At 44.0% G+C, this 24186-nt stretch overlaps 1 protein-coding gene across 2 annotated transcripts in view; it reads right to left on the bottom strand.

Moving 5' to 3' along the window:
* Positions 1-24186, bottom strand: part of MYOZ2 (myozenin 2) — a 78172-nt gene that overhangs the window by 21259 nt on the left and 32727 nt on the right. For both annotated transcript variants that reach the window (XM_083174458.1, XM_083174459.1), the window contains exon 3: positions 6420-6589. In XM_083174458.1, coding sequence (XP_083030584.1) covers positions 6420-6589 — 170 coding nt within the window. The remainder of the gene's footprint in view (positions 1-6419; positions 6590-24186) is intronic.

Raw genomic sequence — 24186 nt, forward strand, 5'->3', positions numbered from 1 at the left:
TTTGCGTTATAATAACATATGTTAGAGCATATGCGATTAGTAAGAATGCGGTACCCGGGGAAGAGTGGTGATGTTAGAACATCCCATCCTATGTTTGAGATATGACAGTTAAGAGGTGTACACATGGGCAGGCTGCCATAGTCGTGCGGCTAGTCAAAATGTACTTGCCTGCACTGTCTATATCGAGGGACAATAGCTCCCCCCCCCCAGACCACGCATCGCTGTTGCCCATAGTGCGCACATGGGACAATTCTTGCTTTAGAAGCTGATTGGCTGGACATTTATCACTTGTTGTACTCTCCACGTTATCTCTTGTAAAGGCTTAATATATTATATTAACATGTGAAAAGAGATTCAATGAATGCTTACATGTCACGTTCAGACGTATCCATAAATCGTCATGGGGAAATAGGACATATGAGATCTTAAAGCAGATGGTGGGAAATATATGGAGGAGATGTATCCCTACCCTTGAAGAGAGATAAAGTAGAGAGAGATAAAGTATCAACCAATTAGGGTGGGATGAAACATGCATCACAATTGCAAGCGATACATCCTGCCACTTACTGCATACATACTGTAGCGGCATCAACATCGCCAATATGTAAAGTATGTTGAATCCCCAAAAAAACAGCTGTCCCGAAAAAAACTGTCCTTTGCAATTATAGGACTTCTGGGTTAATGAACAAGGACACTGTCCGTCAGTACATGCCTGAGACAAAGGGGACACTGGATCCAGCATGGTCCCTCTCTATGCACAATGCAAAAACAATCCCATAGGATTCTATTAGTGATGGCATCTATAGATGGTGTTGCCTAACAGGTCCAAGCTCCAAAAAACAATTGCATTCCAGAACTTGGAACATATGGGACATGCATCCAGGCACATATTGCTAGATGGTACAGTATTTGGTTACCAAGAAGCTTCACTCTATTGAGCCATTAACCTCAGAACACTGTTGTGTGTTCAAAAAGATTCATACTTTCATATACATGTATAGTGGGACTGTTCAGGGATTCTTACATACTGTACTGGAACAATATTTATCATTAATAAGCAGAAGGTTTAACATTGAAAATAGTAGTTGATTAACACTCATGAATAACCCTGTTCTTGTATTTCCTTTTTGTCTACCTTCTACCTTTACAATTAAAGGGAAAAAAATGACAAGAGCTGATTGGTTGCTACTTAATCTCTCTCCAAGGTTTAATACATCAAACCTAGCGATATAGCTAGCAACTGCGGCATGTGTAATGAAGGAGCAATATTTTGCTTCAACCTTCATTACATCACTCAGTGTGTACCCAGGTTTCGATATGCTTGTCCATCTGGCCCAGAAATCATCTGTGGGCACATCGCTCCAATGTGTACCCAGCATTACTGTAGCTGTCACTTTTAAAAATCACTGTTTGATTGTTCTGTTTGTACTGTATGTTTGGACCTTTTTTTTTTAATATTCAAACTGCACACATAGCAATGTACTACGCCACAGAGTCTTTAGAGTGTTGAACAATGCAAAGTAGTACATATCAAGGGCCTTATTCGAGTTCACACTTTCAGACAAAATCCTTCTTAGATGGACAAAACCATGTGCACTGCAGGGGGGCAGATGTAACTTGCGCAGATCTAATTAGATTTGGGTGGGGTTTTACTTCAACGTGAGATCTATATTGCAGTGTTAAAATAAAGCAGCCACTATTTACCCTGCAAAGAATCACCAAAAAATCACCAAATCTATTTCTATCTGCACATGTTACATCTGCCCCCCTGCAGTGCACATGGTTTTGTCCAATCCAAAGAAGGATTTTGTCAGAAAGAGTGAACTCGAATAAGGCCCCAATATTTGTACTTAATATAAATCTGTCATAACACACTGCAAGCCTGTATATAGACGGGACATATATAAGACTAGGACAGAGACAAACAGGAACAAAAGGAGGGGGGACACATGGGACCGACAAGAATACCTCTAGTACTGACGAACATAAGTACCTTTTTATATTGAGTGCTTTTTAGTAAATAGCCCTATAATGTGTTAACATACTTGGTGAAATCTAATAATAATAATAATATTAATAATAATAATTGAGTTTCTGTACACATCAGCGGATGTCACAACTATGAACAGACCATTTACTTAACCAGTGGAGTGAACCAATTGAAGACAATGAATGACAGTGTGCTGGTATGAGTTTGTGTTTTATTACTGTATTTGGCTTGAGGATAGTTAAATATTGTGTCATGCATGTAGTGTACTGTAATGGTAACATGTGACTTGTAAAACTGCAAGAAAGGTGATGTCAACACATGTGCTCCTGCGATAAGACAATGACTAATAATACATCCTACGGCAACAGGAAGTCCGTGAGTACAGTACATACATTCTGCAGAGTTGTCAGAGTTGTGCTGTCACTTAAGAGTATTACACAATGCACTGGAAATACTTGAAGAGATCACTGTGTGCACAATACTACAACACAACATAATAGCTGGGGTGGATTCAACAAATATGATCTGGAACTCACAGAAAAATGATGTCATCTGTAAAGGGAACATATGTTTTAGCATAAACATCTAAGATAGTGAGGAACCTATGGGCCTGATTCAGACTTTTCCCATGTACCATCCATGGTCATCAGTGTCCCGCAGTGGGGGGCAGTTGGGAGACTCCTCTGCTGGTCATTGCTCAGCGGTGAGTCGATGCTGTGCACACAGCTTCTATTCAGGAAGACAGACGGGCTGGGGGTATGGCCAGCAGCTCACAGAACACTTGCTCTGCCCCGACAGTATCGAAAACATAGTAGGTAAGGTCCCACCTTCAAATTTTGGACACGCGTTTCTCCAGAGTTGGAAGGTATGGACACAGGGAAACAGCTTAAGAGTAGCCATTTGAGTTATCTTTTGAGATTTCCCACTATATAGAGCAATGCTCCATCTCATAAGAGCATTAATCACATTTGGAGTTAGTAATAAGCTTTATTCAAGTGACAGGATGTCAGCTCAGTTAAACATTGTTGGCTAAATTTATAACCAGCAACTAAATATAGGAGTAAATCAGGAATTGTGAGTTCACTTTGTCATGGTCTGGTGTTCCTTCCTCAAATTTCTTAGTACTTCTGGATTTTGTACAGTTAAGGTGGCCATACTGCTAATCGATTGTCAGATTGGGCTGGTTGAAACAAAAACGTGGTTATATCTGAATGACCATTTTTGGCAGTTTTCCAGCATTTCAAAGCTAATGGTCAACTGTCATTTGCTCTCATCCATTACCAGGATTTTGTTCGAACCAGCTCAATCTGAAAATCGATCTGTAGCTGTATGGCCAGCTTTATACTACACCTGCGCCCTCTCAAGTTATAAATTGGATATTAAAAAAAAAAAAAAAAGGCGGGAAAAAAAGGACAGAATTAACTGGATAAGCGAAGCATCGAGGCACACACACACACTGGCCGGTATGTCGGCCTTTTAAGTGACCAGCTGATATATTGCTAGCCCATTGGCCATTGTGTACCAGCAATATGTTTGTGAATTACATACCCTGTAGTTCACAGACATATTACAGTATTGGTGTAACACAACCCTTCACTACTGGGTTTGAAGGATACTCAAAAATGTGGCACATAAGCAGCCCAGGCTAGTCCTATACTTTATCATTACATCTGTAGAATGCAATACACAGCCTATGGCGCTCAATACATAGACATATAAATCAAGAAAAATATTGTAAAAAATAATACATTCCTTAAGAGGTAATGTTTTTATACTAGTGTTCAATGATTATAAGATGTTCACGGTTGTCCTTATATTTAATTTTTTATGAGTCTCACCTCTACCCTAGACTTGATGGGAGAGAAACAAAGAAATTGAAAAGGACCCTCATCTAAAAATACCTTTATAGGATTGCCAGTTTGACAACAAGTTGGAGTATGCACAACGATATAAAGATACCCTGATGTGTTTCTTTACCATCCAAACTGCGTGTGTGTGGGGTACGCACATTACCTTATAGGAAGTTTTAGAAAGAAACAGCTACATATCTTTATCCACTATTTCTAGTGTGAGTTTGATGTCACCTGTGAGTAAAACACAACCAAGAATTCAACTATTTTAATGGCCCTTAAAATATTACACAGTGCTAAAATGAACGACAAGAGTCTAAAAAGTTCCAAAAGATTCCAAAGTTATCCTAAATTTCGGTACTCTTTACTTAGAACGGCGCCCACGATTTTGATCGTGGGCATCGTTAGTAAAAAATCTCGGGCATCTCGGGCATTGAATGCACTAAAAAATCGGGTGCGATGCGACCGACGAGATGCCCGCGATTTCCCATAGGGAACAATGTTAAATGTCTCAATTGACCCAATTTTCCTGTTCAATGCCTCAATTGACCCGATTTTTCCATAGGAAACAATGTTAAATGGGCCACAGAGGCCAAATAGGCACCCTGAAGTGTATAATGGCCACCCGAATTGTTAACGCCACCCCACGATCAACATCAACCCGAAGCGTGGCGAGCGCGTCCTACGACCTTTTCATACCCCCACTATCCACGTCGGCGTGGAGTTGAGAATAGAAAGTGTGGCGAGCGCAGCGAGCCACCGAGCCCGAAGCGTGGCGAGCGCAGCGAGCCCCGCGAGGGGACTGCGGATACCTTCACAGGTATCCGCGTCCCCTCGCGGGCTTCACAGCTGTCCGCGTCCCCTCGCGGGGCTCGCTGCGCTCGCCACGCTTCGGGCTCGGTGGCTCGCTGCGCTCGCCACACTTTCTATTCTCAACTCCACGCCGGCGTGGATAGTGGGGGTATGAAAAGGTCATAGGACGCGTACCGCCGCCCCTCGCGGGCTCGCTGCGCTCGCCACGCTTCGGGTTGACGTTGATCGTGGGGTGGCGTTAACAATTCGGGTGGCTTTTATACACTTCAGGGTGCCTATTTGGCCTCTGTGGCCCATTTAACATTGTTTCCTATGGAAAAATTGGGTCAATTGAGGCATTGAACAGGAAAATCGGGTCAATTGAGACATTTAACATTGTTCCCTATGGGAAATCTCGGGCATCTCGTCGGTCGCATCGCACCCGATTTTTTAGTGCATTCAATGCCCGAGATGGCCATGATGGACGCCCTTCTAAGTAAAGAGTACCTAAATTTCCATACGTGTCACCCAAAAAAATCCACTGGTGAAATAAGGAAACTCCAGGAAATAAGGATACTAGCAGCCAGCAATAACAATAAAACAAATAGACTAAAACACGATATTGTAGCATCAAAATCAACAAGCTACTCCCACCTTTTCAATCATATCATAACAAAACTATGATTCCCGCTATTCCATGTATTTAGACATCTGTCATTAAGTTCGGGATTGAGTACACACATTATACCAGAGGCAGAACTCTGGGAGGCAATGGAGTCATCTGCCGCCGGGCTCCTGCTCTCAAGGGGGCACCTCTTCACCTCTGCCAGTTTAAATACATTAATTGAAAGCCATCAAAATCACTTCTGTGGCTGAGTTCTGAAATATATATGTGTTTTCGCTCTCTCTCTCTCTGTATATACAGTATATCATGTATATTTCATAACAGACTATATATATTTTGATTAATGTTGTGTGTGTGTGTGTGTGTGTGTGTGAGGGGGGGGCACCAATATTCATCTTGCCTCCGGGCAACTGGGACGAACTTACGTCACTGCATTATACAATAGACATGTACATGGTCGACACTTAAAAGGTTGACACAAGCTTTACAAGGTCATAGGCGTTGACCTAGTCCCTGTCGACTTATAGTGGTTGACCTAGTGACTGTCAACCTAGACATTGTTGAACCATTATCCCAGAGCCGCATTAAAGAGTTGCCAACAGAAGCTATTGCAGATGCACAACTGCATACACATTCATGACCTATATGTGAAAACAAGGAGTATCAAGGTTAAGGGTTGAGCTATGGCTACACAGACTGGATACAGCAGTAACAACACAAGTTAAATGTTTTTGCATGTATAAGCTTGGAGCTGATGGCATATACACAACCCCGGAAATGGCCATAACACGTCTACGTTCCTCCAACTACTCCTCATTACTACCTCCAAATGGTCACTTCACTGTCAATCACTTCTACATGAAATACTCATTAGGAACAAGATAGCAGCGGCCTCTTGGCGCATGCGCACTGCATACAAACATGAATTAGGCCCTATGTCTCATCCTGCATAAATCTAGGAGAAATTAACAGTGAAACTTTTTGTGCACTACAAAGGGACATAAATATGGGTAGGTGAGCTTTGCATAACAGGCTATATAGTATTTTGAATGATAGTATTCTTTATTTACTTTTATTCATAATGTTTCGCTTAAAAATCATTGATGACAAATGACTGCTATTTGTAAAATCGATCATCGCAAAATACTTTCATGATACCTACATTGGTCTGGGGTGCCATTGCGTATGGGAAGTTTTCGAAGGTGTACTTGTCAGATCTCCGCTGCCGCATCTTAAAGAGCCTTGCCCCTCGGTTGTTGAGAAGAGACAGTTCCTCCAACATTATTTCTCTAGGAACACTTATCTTTTTCCCGATGTCAAATCCATCTGACTCTGCAAGATGACAGAAAATCACAATGATTCCCTCGAGACTTGTTAACAGCTTCAGAATAATTAGGCTGTAAAATGAGGATTCTTATCATGGGACTGAATAAATTATTACAGGAAAGAAATAGGTGTAAATGTAATGTTTCATAGTGTACTTTACTGGAACTAGGTTATTATGTGATACAATTTTATATTTTCTTGTGGCATTTGTAAAAAATTGTTCTGATTTGTTCGTGTTACTTATAACCTGATGACCAATATTCCTTTTAAGCTGAACAATCTGAAAATGAAAGAACATATTGATTTAATGAGAATTCTGTCATTTAAGGATACACATTGAGGGGTAAATTACTAAGGTCAGAGTTTTTATGTGTGCAATATTGCCCATAGCAACCAATCAGATTGTAGCTGTTATCCTCCAGAAGAGGTATGTCCAAACTACGGCCCTCCAGGTGTTGTGAAGTCCCATTATGCCTTGCCAGAGTTTAGCTATTAGGGAATGCTAAAACTATTGCAAGGCATGCTGGGATGTGTAGTTTCACAACAGCTGGATGGCCACAGTTTAGACATGCCTGCTCTAGAAGGTGCTATATAAATGATATGGAGAATCTGATTGGTTGGTAGGGGCAACATCTCACGCTTCTATAAACTCTCACCATAGTAAATTTATTCCTGAGAATCTGCTGCTCAAAGTAACCATGGACATTGATTTATTTAAATATTCTAATGAGTAGCTAAGACTTTTATTAATAACACAACTGTTTTTCTCTATCATCCTCTGAGCGCCATTGGTTGTCTGACGTCAAACAGAAGTGCCTGCCACAGATAACTACTTCCATGTCCTCCCTATTCAGATCACAGGACTCTATGGTTAATGACACCCAGTGCCCAATCAACCAATAGACATATGGTTCCCAAACGCTGCCCTTAAGACACCCCAACAGTTTAGGATATCCATGCTTAGGCACAGGTGTCTTAAGTAGCACCTCAGTCAGTTTTATTATACCATTTGTGCACAAGCAGATATATACCTAAACCCTGGACTGCTGGGGTGCATTGAGGACCGCTTTTAGGAACCACTCAAATAGGCTGATGAAGCTGTCGCCTAGGTAGCCAGGGCTTGGAGGGTGAAGCGCTAGTGCTGCCAGTTATGGGGCTAGTTAAGATCTCGAAATGAAGAAAGGGCAGCTGTAGAAGACCGGATCTTTGGCATTAGGAGAGGTTCCACGTCTAAGGAAGACCAGGCTCCCAGGTAGGTACACTACTCTGTTTAGCATACTTTGGGGCAGATGTATTAAGCAGTAATGGAGTGACATAGTGGAGAAGTTGCCCATGGTAACAAATCAGCTGCTGTGAATAATGTTATAGTATGTATTGTAAATTATAGATGCTACTTCAGTGCTCACCTCTCCTCTGTTATCACTGCTTCATACATCTGCCCCCTGATTGGCTAATATTACTCATGAGAGAGAGCAAACATTCACACTGTGTTTATTTCCTGACCACCTTCCTATGTGAAGATTTCTTTTCACATATAGAAATGCGCTTTCACCACTGACCGAAAAGTGGGAAGTACAAAATGTGTCTCATTTGATGTATAGAGTGAAACCAGAGCTCAGAAATGCTGATAACAAGTTATCATGAAGAATGCAAATATACTGTATGTGCTTCCATCTATACAGCAAGAAATGTTACAAAATCAACCTCACCCCTTTCATTTCAGAAAGCTCCCAACACTAAATGAAATCTCATGCTAGCAAGCACTATGCCACAATACTAGGCAGCACAGTGCATTATACATAACTCCGTATACCTCAGCCACCTTGTGTAAAAGCTTACAAGTTTCTATGGCAACATAAATATTTAGAATAGATTGCATTAATAAAATGGGTACTTGTTTCCTAGCACAGTGCCAGCGATAAAAATTGTATCCATCGGGACCCCAAAAATCGCGTCGATCGCATCACATGCAACCAAATCGCATGCGATGTGGTCGACGCGATTTTTTACTTTGGAATCAATGTAAAATGGTCCCTGAGACCTGATGTTACATTGGCCCCAATGTTAAATGCCCCCCAGACCCCAATTTCTATTGTTTCCCAACCCTGATTGGTCAAATGCCCCCCCATTGTTAACGCCACCCCACGATGAACGCCAACCCGAATCGTGGCGAGTGCAGCCAGCCCGTGTGGGGAGGCGGTACGCGTCCGCCGACTTTTTCATACCCCCACTATCCACGCCGGCGTGGAGTTGATTATACATAGTGTGGTGAGCGCAGCGAGCCACCGAGCCCGAAGCGTGGCGAGCGCAGCGAGCCCCGCGAGGGGACGCGCATTTCTTCACAGATATTATCCGTCCCCTCGTGGGGCTCGTTGCGCTCGCCACGCTTTGGGCGCGGTGGCTCGCTGCGCTCGCCACACTATATAAAATCAACTCCACGCCGACATGGATAGTGGGGGTATGAAAAGGTCAGAGGATGGCATTCATCGTGGGGTGGCGTTAACAATGGGGGGGCATTTGCATTTAAAATACCCATAAGGGTGGGTATACAATGAAAAATCGGGTCCATTGGCCCATTTAACATTGTTCCCTATGTGAAATCGCGTCCATCGCATCGGTCGCATCACATGACTTAACTTAAGGCATGCGATGGACGCGATGGACGCAATTTTTTCATTGTCAGGGAAAAGGCTAAAAATAGCCATAAAATCGCGTTGGTCGCGACCATCGCATACTTTAAGTTAAGGTATGCGATCCCCTACGACGGGCGCCGTGCTAGGAAACAAGTACCATAAAATGATCTATGCACTTCTGCATAACTTATGCCATAATTTGGCTTCTCGTAAATAAGGCCCAGTTGAAGTAGCCATTTTGTGTTCTGAAATCAATATCATGAGGCTGAGAATCATACGAGACTCGAAATGAGCAGGAGGATCCAAAAACACTATAGTGACACTTTCTGGTCATTATTAATCAGGCGTGTGTTGTAAATTATGTGTATTGCAGAGTTAAATAGGCACACTCCAGTGGATGACAATGAACAGCCCAGTTATTTAATCGGTGGTGTTAGTAACTTAATCAGTGGCATCAGTTTATTGATAGCAGATACAGCCATACTCATTGTTACATGTACAGAATGTAAAGGTAGCCGACTTTCCGCATAGGAGAGTTTCATACAACTCACCAGCCTGTGTGTAAACACTGAAAATGGGTAGCAGTGTGGGATTCCGGAACAGCTTTATAGCTGATAATAACCAGGTCTCCCATCATGTCACTCTACTCAACAAAGACAAGATGACTCCTGCAAATGCTCAGTAGAGATCTTGGTGGCCATCTTGGAATAGGGCATGAAGCCTCCCCGGAGAACGGGAAGGCTATTTTCGAAGCAGTAACACATCCCTCTTTCAACAGTTCTGGACTCTGAGTTCATAGACAAGTGGCAGATACTGTGCCATGTAATAAAGTTATACCTTGATACTAGGTGGCTGAAGATAGTAAATCTTTATTTTTCATGTTGGATACATAAAAGCCATTCATAGAAATGCATTACATACAGTAGGAAAATAAAAAGACACAATCTCAGATAATATGATAGCACATGAAGTAACTTAATTTACACAATTTAAAGAACAAATTTACAAAATGAAATATATTCTTTCTTTCTCATTATGTCATAACCGGTGTAAGGAACACAACAGTTCAGAAGCCATCACTAGCAACACATGGCAGACATAGGGTCAGATATTGCCATCATGTCTAGCTCAACCTTAGCACAGTTTCCCTGGCACAATGCCCACCAAAAGAGTTGGAAAGTAAACATATTTTTTTCTTACGCTTAGTGGCTCATAACATGAAATGAGAAGATTGTTTGACAGAGCTGAGGCTGGCATGGTCTAGTCTGTGGTCAATGATAACATTTATTTCCGTGTAACAACCTACTCTCAGTCTAGCAAATATACAGTACTGTGTTGGATATTGCAGGCTTCCTTATGAAGTGTAAAATAATATTTTGCTTTGAAACATCTGCTCAGGTTGTCTAATGGTAAAATGCCTTCTCTGAAACCAATAAACACATCTTGTGATTCCATTAAGTAACTTTTCTTTTAGGTTGCTTAAAAGCTCATGTCAATACTCCAAGATCATAAAGAACATAACAGTAAATTGGAAATATTTCATTAGTGGAAAAGAAAACTTTAGTTTCTTAAAGTACATTAGTTATGTTATACAGTACTTGTATTTACTTAAAACCCTCATATTAATTCTCCTAGAGTATATTTCCTAGAGGTGCTTAAGGTTCACAGCTCAGACATAAATGTTTATTTAAACATTTAAAGGCTGACATTTTCTTTTAGAAACATAGAATATGACAGTAGATAAGAAGCCCTTGGCCCATCTAGTCTTACCCCTTTTTAGTCATACTGTTACCTAAAACCCTATTTGATCCTTATTTCTTTGTAAGGAGATCCTTATGTCTATTCCATGTACAGTATGTTTAAATTGCTCTACTGTCATAGCCCCTACCACCTCTGATGGGAGACTATTCTGTCTTCTACCCTTTTTGTGAAGTAATGTTTCCTCAGATTTCCCCTGAACCTCCTTCCCTCCAGTGTCAGTGCATGTCCTAGTGTTCTGATACTTTTCTTCATTTGAAGACTGTTTCCCTCCTGAACCTTGTAAAATCCCTTGATATATTTGAAAGTTTCTATCATGTCCCCTCTTTCCCTTCTCTGCTCCAAACTATGCATAAATACCCTCCAACATGACCCATTCCATTACATACAACATAATCTGCTCCTGGACTTCCCCAACATAGCTACTGTACAACATCAGTGTGGGAGGCATACATTGTGGCATAATGTGAACAGGGGTTCTTGTATGGCATAACTGAAAAGCGCAACGGAATATGCTAGGCTATATAAGAAACTGAAAATAAATAATAGGGGGTATAGTCACAAAGCAAAGTTGTATGCAATGTACCGATCTTCAGTACATTGCACATACTTGCATTTACACAAGTGCAGTATGAGTACTGCATCATGAGTCATAGAATAACTGCAGACAGTTGTTTAAGGAGCAGGAGCACCTCTAGCATCTGTCTTCTTTACGGTAGCGGCCATTTTTTGAGGGGGGCAGGGGGTCTCTGTATCCATGTGGATAGAGACTCTGCATCCCTGTGGCGCTGCTTCCCCAGCCAACGTCTCCTGGTTCCCGGTGCAGCGGAGGAGGGAGGAGAGTGGGCCGGCTCTGCACGCCCTCTCTCTTCCTAAGCTCCTGGAACTTGAGCTCCACCAGACCCACCCTCCCTATGATTCTGGACACAAGGGCACAAGCTGCTGGAGGGACACAGAACAGTGTGCTGCTGGAGAGACACGGGAGCAGTGAGCTGCTGGAGGGACAGATGGCAGATGTGGATGGAAAAGTCTACAGTGTATAGGTCGACAGTCAATAGGACAACACCAAAATTATGTGCAAAAGGTCAACATTGACTAAAAGCCGACATTGACAAAATGACGACATGCGATTCTGATGCAAAAGGCTACAATGAACAAAAGGTCGACACAAGCACAAGGCCAACATGAAAAAGGTTGACACATAAAAATGTTGACGTCAGTTTTTTTTACCATTTTTACAACACCTCTAGCTCGTTATGCTTTGGGTATGGGTCCGCTCTCTACTACCGCTCTGCTCAATTCGAGTTCATGTGGATGATAAAATATGAAAAAGCGCCAAATATTAGACCTTTTAATTTAGATATTTTGCTCGTGTCAACCTTTTGTCAATGTTGACAGTTTGCATGTCAACCTAGACCCTGTAGACCTATCATCTGGATCCCCACAGGACAGTGAGTTGCGATAGAGACACAGGAAAGATGAACTGCTGGAGGGACACAGGCAGCTACTGTACTGTAGTTGCTGGAGGGATGCAGAGCAGTGAGTCGCTGGAAAGACACAGGAAGAGATGAACTGCTGGTGGGACACGGGCAGCTACAGTAGTTGCTGGAGGGATGCAGGGCAGTGAGTTGCTAGAGGGAAAAAAGAGAAGATACTGGAAGGACATGGTAGAGATATGGTATAGTGGATCGATGGTGGCTAGTTCAACCATGCCTAGTCCTTAGTTTAGTGTAACTTAAATGGGCATACACACGTTGAGATGTGTTCTAAGAGTTATTGCTAAGCTATTTAGTGTAGTCGATTTCCCAGTGTCTAGATCACTCAAAGAGAGCCCATATACTTTCAACGATGTGTGCTAAGCGATTTTACTTAAGCAAAGAAAAAAAGGCTCAGGATGACGTAGCTCACGAATGCTATCGCTCATTCTGTACACACAGAGAGATTTGCAGTCACTTGCTAAGAAATTTGACTAGATTTTGACTGCCTGACTTAATTAGCGAACGATAGCGGCATGCGGGACCGCGCATCGCCATCCCTTGATGCTTACTTCGCCATCCCTCGATGCTTACTTTCTAGGCAATCTAGTCATATTGCTTAGTAAAGTGCACAAAATTGCTCCGTGTGTATGCCCCTTTAAACTTGGAAAAGTCTCTTCAATGTTCCTTTTTTTTTGCGAATGGATCACTATTTGCCATGTATTCCCAATTTTTCATTTATTCTTTCTTTCTGGGCAGGGACTTTTTGATCGCAGGAACTGCTTTTTCTCTAATGAGCAATCCGTGCTGAATTAGTTCCAAAGTTTTGTTTTGTGGAGCAAAGTTGTAGTTGTGAGCAGTAATGGCATATTTTGCTTTTTAATTGACTGACACTGTGGCAAGAATGCTAAAAAAGCATAAATGTATTTCCCCTGATCATACTGATCATAAAATTCTGTTTCCTAAAAATTGTGTGTGTAGACACTACAGTATACATGATATTCATCCAGTTTTACCTTGCTCTTGGACTTACCTTATTTGTGTTTCCAATCCAGTGTCTGCAGTTTTTCATTTCCAATAATAAGCATTCTTTAAAACTTGCCCTCTGGCCTCTCAAAGTAGTTCCAACTAACGTGAGGTGAAGGGGGGAAGTTGGCGTCATGGGATATGAGTTTCACTACCTTTCCGGTTCCATTTTAAGTCCCGTAGTTTTAATCTGAAGCTAAATATTGTGATCTGTTTACTTTTCACATTATACAGCACATAATTATTTATGTTACAGTTATTATATTGAAAATCTACTAAGAAGTAATTGGACATTGGAGGTTCATAGTATATTCTGGTTCCAGTTAATAGATCTACAGTCTCTAGATAGACCATCAATAGGCGACCCCAAAAAAGGTCGACAGTCAAAAGGTCAATGTGAAAAATGTTGACATGGAAAATGTGGACATAATGCAAGGTCAACATGAGGTTTTTTGATTTTTTTTTTTTTAACTGCCTTGTTCTTCCTTCATCATCCATGTCTGCATAGACAGGTAATATAATAATGTGCCAAATGTAGCACCGAGCCCGTAGCATGGCGATCAAAGGGAGCCGTGTGAGGGTATGTAGTACACTAATTGGGGGATAATGTTGTCAATAATCGACAACGAAACCCCAAAAATGCGGAAACCGCATGTCAACCTTTGACCCCGTCGACCTTTCCCACATCACCCTTTTGATCCCATCGACCTTTTGACCTTTCAACCTATTACATGTTGACCTTTTGTGTTTGACCTATTGACTATCTAGAGGCTGTCTATCTAATAATACACATTCGTATATTCTTGATAATTACTGCACATCCATGAGGTGTACAATGCGAAGTGGCTTTGACCGTACCGTAGCTTTGTATTTTTCCGTATTTCTCTGGGACAAGACTGTCACATCTCCATATGGCACATTTTAATAAATCTGGTAATGAAAGCTTGTTAGGACAAATTATCAGTACTCCATCTGTGTGTGATTTGCAAGTGCATCCTGCTAACAAGGAGTCACTTTAGAATCTGAGTTCCCTTGAGGCCCCAGGCTCATACAGTATGTGTGGGTCCAGCAAGCAGACTTATGTAACACATTTTAAGTTTATAGCTGGGAGAAATGTATAATTTATTAATGAAGTCCAGAACTGGGGAACATGATAGCTGTCACGGAGTGCGTGCAGCCCAGTGGGTGACAGACAGTAAATCACCACGTCCGTGATTATTTTCCTACCACAGGAAGACGTTAATTGTGTATATGCCAAGCCACACTCACCTATCCTAACACAAATATATGTGTAAATACTTCTTTCAGCTGTGCTTGTGAATAAATAAGGAAATGACACAACAGACTATTGCTCAATACTAACCTAACGAGGAAAAGAAAACTGAGTATCAGAATGTACTCAGTGCTTAGGCCTGATTCAGACCTGATTGCTGCTGTGCGAATTTGCACAGCGGGCGATTATTAATACACTGCGCATGTGTCAGGGCAACAATGCGCATATGCAACGTCTTCCAATGATGAAAATCTGCTACTTTTTCCTTTGCCAGCCGTTCACAAGGTGATAGACAGGAAGCCAGCATCTGGGGGAGTGGCGTAACTAAGTTTTGGGTGCCCCCCCGCCGTTAGGGGGGGCGCCCCCCCCCCGCCGCCGCCCCGCCAAGCACCCCCAATCCCCCGCCGCCCATGCAACCCCCCCCCCAATCCCCTGCAGCCTTACCTATCGCGCTGGTCCCGGCGGCTCCGTTCTTTTTCTGCTGAGGACCACCACAAAATGGCCGCCCCCGTACAGCAGACAGTTTCAGAGAACTGTGTGCTATATGGGGGCGGCCATTTTGTGGTGGTCCTCAGCAGAAGAACGGAGCCGCCGGGACCAGCGAGATAGGTAAGTCTGCGGGGGATTGGAGGGGGGGGGGTGTAACTATAGCACCGCAGCCCCCGGCGCCCCCATGTGCACAGCGCCCCCCCTCAGTGGCGGGGGCTGCGGTGCTATAGTTACGCCGCTGATCTGGGGGTGGTAACCAGGGCTTAAAGTGGTCTTGGAGTGGTGGTGGAACATTAAGGGATAAACGGTCCGACACTCCAGCAGCTCACTGTCCATGTCCCTCAGCAGCTCCATGCCATGTGTCCTTCCAACAGCTTCCCCACCTCTGAGTCCCAGTGCCAGATTAAGGTCTAAATGGGCCTGGAGCTGAAAACTATCAAGGGCCTATTATGTGCAATAAAAGGGCTTGTGGCCAGCACCTAATAATGTGAGAGGAGTGACCAGTGTTCTGGTTGGGTGGTCTGCTCATGGGTGTGTCTCTATTTGTGTAAATACTTTCAACTAATTATATATGCCTGGAAAAGGCAGGGGGCTGGCATAGGAAAAATGCAGGGAGAAATATTGGCGGGTGCCCTCCAAAGATGCACCCGCAGGATGCCGATGTCCTAAAATACTTGCGGGGTGAGGCGGCACTTAAGTCATAAAAAAAAACCTGAAAGCCAAAACTTGGTAGACAACATTTCAGCACCTTTTATGTGGTCACCTAAATTTACCACACCATATACCCCTTATACAAATCATGCAACACAACAGTAACCCCCTTATACTGTACTTGCCTCTTGCACATTATGCCACATGAAATGAGCCAAAATTCACACCGACTGAGCCAAAATTCACACTATGGCACACGGATTGAGTCAAAATTTACGTTATGCCACACAGATTAAGGCAAAATTTTGCCACAAGGATTGAGCCAAAATACACACTATACCAAACAAATTGAGCAATAATGCACAATATGCTTCATAAACAGGGGCATTGTGCGCCAAAGGCACGCATTAAAAATGTACACATAATGCCCATTACATGTTAAGCCATACACCATAATGTCCATTACGTATTATGCCAAACACCATAATGCCTATTAAAAATGATGCTACATAAGTGCTGCTTACCTAGATGCTCTTTGCCAGGGGTTCCATGCTCATTGCCATGAGGGATTACATGCTCATTGCCAAGTGGGAATACATGCTTGCGGTAACTGGGGGACAGCCGTCGCCAGGCAGAAATGACAGCCATTGACAGCTGGGCAGAGAGCAGGAGGCTGCCAGGCTGTATTCAGAGCACTGCAGGTCCCAGTTATTTGAAATAATACCCCTTTCACACCAGAAAATGCAGGGATTTACCCGGGCCCTTTTACGCCAGCCTAGTCCCTGCATTTCTGGTGTAAGGGGAGAGAAAATCACCCCCCCCCCCTTTAAAAACCAGCTATATCTTCGGAACCAACTGACCCATTTACATAAGACTGGTATCATATTGAATAACTTTTGAGTGGGCTTCCAATGATTTTGTGAAACTGGGCCGTTTGGTTCCAGAGAAATCTGTCCTCAAACAAAATGAATAGCCATGAAATTACATTCAGAAATGAACACATTTGTTTACCCACCGTATCTCTGAAACCAATTAACCCAATATGGACCAGCCTGGAATCAGAAGGCTTCTGTGATGCCGGAGGCGGAATTGGCAGCCGTTGGAACTGGGTGGGGATCGGAATTAGCGGGTCCCATTTTATCCTATGGGGAAAACTTTTCCAGGTTTGCCTTGTGGTATCTCCAGTTCCCTGGGGGCTAGCGATGCAGGGCCCGGCTCGTTGGAAGGCCCTGGCCCTCAGCTACAAAATGGGCATATTTGGAGAGTGGGCCTGGAGCTGTAGCTCCATCAGGCCCATTGTTAATCCGGCCCTGCTGAGTCCCTCCAGCCTCCTCTCACCCTGGCTTCAGCATTCACAGAGCCTTAAGGAGGAGAGGGCAGTGTGCTGTACCCCTCCTGTAACCTCACTCCCACTCTCAACCGAAATCATGCTCAGACACAGTATGTGGGATTGAATCATTGGCCACAGTTTATTCACCACACCTTAATTACATTTGCAGGGTATGGACAGAGAACAGTGGGCAAGGCAAGCAACCTGTCAATGACCTTTATTGACTTAAACTGCGGGGCGTGCCCCTCACCTATGCTGTAGGCCCTCAGCTATGCCTCTTACCTGTGAGCCAGCCCCCATCGATCACCCATTGCCTGGCGCGCAGCCGTCTGGCCCGCCGTCGACAGCTAGAGCCTGGCATAAGGCCCCACCGAGGGTGAATCTGCAAACCTTAGCTGGCTCCTCCTGTCCCAATGCTTTGCGCACTGCTTCTTCCCGCCCTGCGACATGCTTAAAACAATCCACTGCGATAATATTGCATAACATTAAAACCACTTCCCTTTACTGCCGGTTACCCAACCGCCGCTCAATACACTCTTGTAATCAATACATTCCCCTTGAAACCCCAGTGTATTCATACGTGATCCCGTTAATTTCCTTGTTTCCTTTTTTTTTTTAAATAGTACTTTACATATCACACCATTACATATCACACAATTACAACGCCTACGCCCTTATGGGTCCTGAAACCTAGAAATACTAAATGGGATGGATGGGTGGGTGGGGTCTGTGTCCTGCCTCTGCTTGTGCTGAATGCTGCCTCCCCCACTGGCTTGGCTATTTAAACCCCCCGCTTCTAACTGGCTGGCCGGGGTTCCATGTGTGAAAAGGGGGTCAGGCAGACCTTCCCGCCATTCGGACCTTGGTCCACCACTGCCCCTCCTCATTATGCCTCTTCGGGAGCCTTCTTGGCTGCCTGCGCTCTCTGCTCCTCTTAGTGGCTCTACATCACTACAGCGGTGGCGATGGCATGACATCACATACGCTGTGTCGGAAGAAGCAACCGCTGGACAGGCTTTTCAGGAATTACTCAGTTCCCCCTCACTTTAACCCCTTGTGCTAACTATCCATTTAATGGTAGTGCCAAGAAAAATGCAGGCGTGGCAGAGTAAACGCAGGCGTGCCTAGGGAAAATACAGGCGTACTCGAGCATTTTATGGGAAGGTGTGTGACGTCAGCACTGGCCTTGATTAGGCTGATTTCATCACAACCCCTGAGTAAATTCAGGGCTATGCGGCGATTGCGATCATTGAAAGAATTGACCGATGGTCAGCCTCTAATGAATAGTTTCGAACATATTTGCTCAGCTGCGAAATCTTTGATAGTCACACACATCTATTCGCACAGCGTGCATATTAATTCACTATAACAGAGAAGCGTCTACCAAAAAAGGGACTGTCCCAGGAAATTCAGTAGAGTTGGGAGATATACATCCTTTGAGAAAGAACTGACAGGTATACGGCTGTGCATACGGCTGTGGCCGGATAGGCTGTGGCCATAGTTTAGCTGTGGCCCTGTATTGAAGTGGGCCGTTTTAAAGTGGGAAAAAGGAGTCATAACTATGAGCGTTATACCTGCGTTGATTCATCTGACCCCTCCTCTATCCTTGTCTCCAACAGGTAAATTCAACTTTATCACAGGCATACGTGCAGACTATCTCTCTCTGCTGTAACATCCACATGCTTTTGAACTCTACTGGGTACATTTGCAAGCAAGTGTCTTCACTGCAGAACATTGCATCCCTTGTGTGTGGGATTGTCTTATAGGTAAATTCAACCAAATCTCTGATCTGTGTAAATAACAACAGTACCTTGCCTGTGTGTAGTGAGGCATGTATTTTTTATTCTAAATGAGATATAGTATCCTGGAATGCCAGAACTGTTTTTGTAAGCCACTTTTATTGCTCTGTATAGCAGGGGGTGGGGACTGAGGGTGTAGATTCCAATTATTGGAAATTGGGAAGAAGGCATTGTTAGAGTATATTAGTTCTCATTGCATACGGCTGTGGCCATAGTTTAGCTGTGGCCCTGTATTGAAGTGGGCCGTTTTAAAGTGGGAAAAAGGAGTCATAACTACGAGCGTTATACCTGCATTGCACCGAAGGAAAACTGAAGGCAAACTACTACAAATCAACAAAAACACACATGGACTGCATTGATACCTCAAGAGTATGTAATTCATCTCCAATATGCTCTCTTTATTTCTGTGTTATGAAAACTCTTGTATGATTTGAAAAGTTCTGATTTAATGAATTGACTGTAATTGTTATTACTTGTTTGGGGACGTTGTTCAGTGAAGCATAGTTTAGTGTTGCATTCTGCCTGATGTCTACTCAAACACAGTGCAAATGATCTCCTTTGACCATTTGGCCGTTAGTGTTCAGGTGTAGCCTAACCTGAACAGACTCACTATATTCTTAGAATAATTGACCTGCAGCTTTTCTGAACAGTAAAAAATAAAAACAGACATTGAACAACATCATCAAACAGGTCATTTCAACTTTAGATTTCCATTTTGTACTGTATGAACATGGCTAGGAATAACAGATGCACAGGCAAAATTTTTAAAACTATGTGTGCAAACGCTAGAAGCCTAGGAGACAAAATTCTTGATCTAATTGCAATAATGACAAGGGATGACCTAGACATTGTGGCTATCACAGAGACATGGTGTAATGATAACCATGGCTGGGACGTAGCTATACCAGGATACAATTTATTTAGGAAGGACAGAATGGGAAGAATCGGAGGAGGGGTAGCAATGTATGTAAAGAAAAACATAAATGCTACTTTAATACAAAACATTGAAGAAAAAACTGAGGCCCTTTGGGTGACCATAGAAATGGGGGAGAAGGACATTATTCGTACTGGGGTCATCTATAGGCCACCAGGCCAGGGGCAGGATTTGGACAGGAGTCTATTGCTTGATGTCACTAAAATGGCTTTAAAGGGAGAAGTCATAATCATGGGAGACTTTAATCTACCTGATGTGAATTGGGAGGAGTCTTTTGCAAGATCATCTACAAGTGGCAAATTTCTAAATTCCCTACAGGGAGTCTCTCTCAAGCAATTGGTGCGGGAGCCTACTCGCAAACACTCAATATTAGATTTAATACTCACAAATGGTGACAGGATATCAGACATATATGTGGGTGAGAACCTGGGATCCAGTGATCATCAAGCAGTATGGTTTAGTATCAAGGCAGGGTCCAACTTCAGTCACACAAAAACTAAGCTGTTGGATTTTAGGAAGGCTGACTTTGCAAAAATGGGGAGATGTTTAAGCGACTCATTAGCGGATTGGATGAACTTGAAAGGAGTGCAGGAGAGGTGGAGAAAATTAAAAAGTGCAATACTAAAGGCAACGGACCTTTGTATCAAAAGGGTTAAGAAAAGTACCAGGAAAAGGAAGCCAGTATGGTTTACTAAAGAGGTATCAACTAGTGTAAAAGCAAAAAAGATGGCCTTTAGGACATACAAGCAGACTCAAAATAATAATGACAAAGAAGTGTATCTTGCCAGACGCAAAGAGGCTAAGAAAGTGATCAGGCGTGCCAAGGCACAAGCTGAGGAGAAAATGGCTCAGTCAGAAGATAAAGGAAGCAAAACTTTTTTTAAGTATATAAGTGAAAGGAGAAAATAAAATGGAGGAATAATAAGACTGCGGACAGACACTGAGAATTTGGTGGAGGGAGACAAGGCAATTGCAGATCATCTAAATAATTACTTTTGCTCTGTATTCACTATAGAAGGAGAAGGAGAAGGGAAGGGACCAGAGTTAAGTTGCAAAGACATTCATAAAAATAAGGTAGATGAAGGTACATTTACTAGGGAGAAAGTCCTAACAGAACTTTCAAGGCTGAAAGTGAATACATCAATGGGGCCAGACGGAGTGCATCCATGGATACTAAAAGAACTAAAAGATGTGTTGGTAGCGCCATTAACAGATTTATTCAACCAGTCACTAGATACAGGTGCAGTTCCAGAGGACTGGAGAAAAGCAAATGTAGTTCCACTGCACAAAAGCGGAAGCAAAGAAGAAGCAAGTAACTACAGACCAGTGAGCCTTACATCAGTAGTAGGGAAAATAATGGAAACACTATTAAAAGAAAGAATAGTGGAATATCTTAAATTAAACAACTTACAGGATCCAAAACAGCATGGTTTTACTGCAGGGAGATCATGCCAAACAAGTCTCATTGACTTTTTTGACTCCGTGACCAAAATACTAGATGAAGGGGGGGCTGTAGATGTGGCATATCTAGACTTTAGTAAGGCATTTGACACTGTCCCACATCGCAGGCTGCTAAATAAACTTGAAAGTGTGGGATTGGATTATAAAACAATTAAATGGATAAGAACCTGGTTGCAGGATAGGAAACAGACAGTTGTAGTAAATGGAGTGCATTCTATGGAGGGACATGTTACCAGTGGAGTACCCCAGGGATCTGTACTTGGACCAGTGCTCTTTAATATCTTTGTTAGTGACATTGCAAATGGTATTGAAGGGAAAGTATGCCTTTTTGCAGATGATACAAAGATATGCAACAGAGTAGACACACCAGGAGGGGTAAATCAAATGACTGATGATCTAAGTAAACTTGAGAATTGGTCAAGAGAATGGCAACTACAGTTTAATGCTAAAAAATGCAAAATTATGCACTTGGGACTCAAAAACCCAAAGGCTCAATATAGTATCAAGGGTACTATAATGGAAACTACTGAGGAGGAAAGAGATCTAGGAGTCATTATTTCAAGTGACTTAAAGGCAGGGAGGCAATGTAACAAAGCAATGAGGAAGGCTAGTCAGATGCTTGGTTGCATAGGGAGAGGAATCAGTAGCAGAAAAAAAGACGTAATAATGCCACTTTATAGGTCATTGGTACGACCTCATCTGGAATACTGGGTGACATTCTATGGGATGAGATAAATGCTTGTTTTTTTTATCGCACCACTTCGCACTTTTTCAAATTGCAAGATTGCCCCGTTTTTCGCATATTTAATGAGATGCGAAAAACGGGCCAAATAGTGCGAATAGGTGCAAGGTGGTGCGATGTCTTTAGTCCTGAAAATGTGCAATTTTCATGTCTGAAAATCGCACGTTTGCAGGAAAGCGCAAATAAAAAAAAAAAAACGAGCGCGGGGTCCCCCGCCCGAGCATAACCAGCCCCGGGCTCATTGAGCCGGTGCTGGTGACATAAAATCACGGTCCCCGACAAATAGGGGTCCCCTTGATTTCATGAAACCAGCACCAGGCTCAAGGTCCGGCGCTGGTTCCCAAAATACAGGGGACAAACTGACTAGGGGTCCCCTGTATTTTAAGAACCAGCACCGGACCCAACCAGCCAGCGGGGTAATGCCACAGCCGGGGGACACTTATTATATAAGGTCCCGCGGCCAAAGCATTATCCCCGTGGCTGGTCAACATGGGCAGGGGTCCTGGGGAAGTGGGGACCCCCCCAATGAAGGGGTCCCCCCCCTCTAGGACTTACCAGCCCATGCTGAAAGTCCGGGGCTGTCCCCGATGCCCCTGGGCGGTGGGCATCGGGCTGATGGAAAGTGTAAAAAAAAGCAGAAAAACTATTGTTTTCTACTGGCGAACTATGAGTCCCAGCAAGCCTCCCCCGCATGCTGGGACTTGGAGAACCACAAGTCCCAGCATGCGGGGCATTAAAGGGTCCGCTGGCACTTGTAGTTCTACAGTACAAAAAATAGTGAAATAAAACACACTGACACCCTGAAAAATCAAAGTTTAATACACACATAACACACACACACTGATACTTACTTACCTTGAGCCCGTCGGTCGGTCCCTGGATCCTGGGTCCGGGCTCCGGGGCTCCAGGGCAGAAGAGTCCGGTTCCGGGGCCTTGGTCCTGGTTCCGGGGCCGGTCCTGGGGTTCCGGGGCTCCAGGGCTGAAGAGTCCGGTTCCGGGGCCTTGGTCCTGGTTCCAGGGCTGGTCCTGGAGTTCCGGGGCTCCAGGGCTGAAGAGTCCGGTTCCGGGGCCTTGGTCCTGGTTCCGGGGCTGGTCCTGGGGTTCCGGGGCTGGTCCGGGGTCCAGGATCCGATGAAGTCCACAGGGGTACCTGAGGAAGGAAATCCTACTCAGTTGGTCCCCGGCGACGACATCGGCATCCTCTCCGGCAGACACGCTGCTCCCGGTTGCTGTGGTACCCGCTCTCGGACTGAAGAGGCGAAGAGATTTTCATCTTCCGCGCCTCTTCTCAGAATGATTCCATTGGCCGGCTAGCGGCCAATCAGGAGCCGAGAAAGTCGGCTCCTGATTGGCCGCTAGGCGGCCAATAGAATCATCCGGAGAAGAGGCGCGGAAGATGAAAATCTCTTCGCCTCTTCAGTCCGAAAGCGGGTACCACAGCAGCCGGGAGCAGCGCGTCTGCCGGAGAGGATGCCGATGTCGTCGCCGGGGACCAGGTGAGTAGGATTTCCTTCCACAGGTACCCCTGTGGACTTCATCGGATCCTGGACCCCGGACCAGCCCCGGAACCCCAGGACCAGCCCCGGAACCAGGACCAAGGCCCCGGAACCGGACTCTTCAGCCCTGGAGCATGGGCTGGTAAGTCCTGGAGGGGGGGGACCCCTTCATCGGGGATAATGCTTTGGCCGCGGGACCTTATATAATAAGTGTCCCCCGGCTGTGGCATTACCCCGCTGGCTGGTTGGGTCCGGTGCTGGTTCTTAAAATACGGGGGACCCCTAGTCATTTTGTCCCCTGTATTTTGGGAACCAGCGACGGACCTTGAGTTTGGTGCTGGTTTCATGAAATCAAGGGGACCCCTATTTGTCGGGGACCCTGATTTTATGTCACCAGCACCGGCTCAATGAGCCCGGGGCTGGTTATGCTCGGGCGGGGGACCCCGCGCTCGTTTTTTTTTTAATTTTAACTGTTTATTTTTTTTTTCACCAGAAACCTGCACAGAACATTGCGATCTGTGCAGGTTTCTGGCTAA

Source organism: Crinia signifera, chromosome 1 (genome assembly GCF_055691185.1).
Source record: "Crinia signifera chromosome 1, ASM5569118v1, whole genome shotgun sequence".
NCBI lineage: Eukaryota > Metazoa > Chordata > Amphibia > Anura > Myobatrachidae > Crinia > Crinia signifera.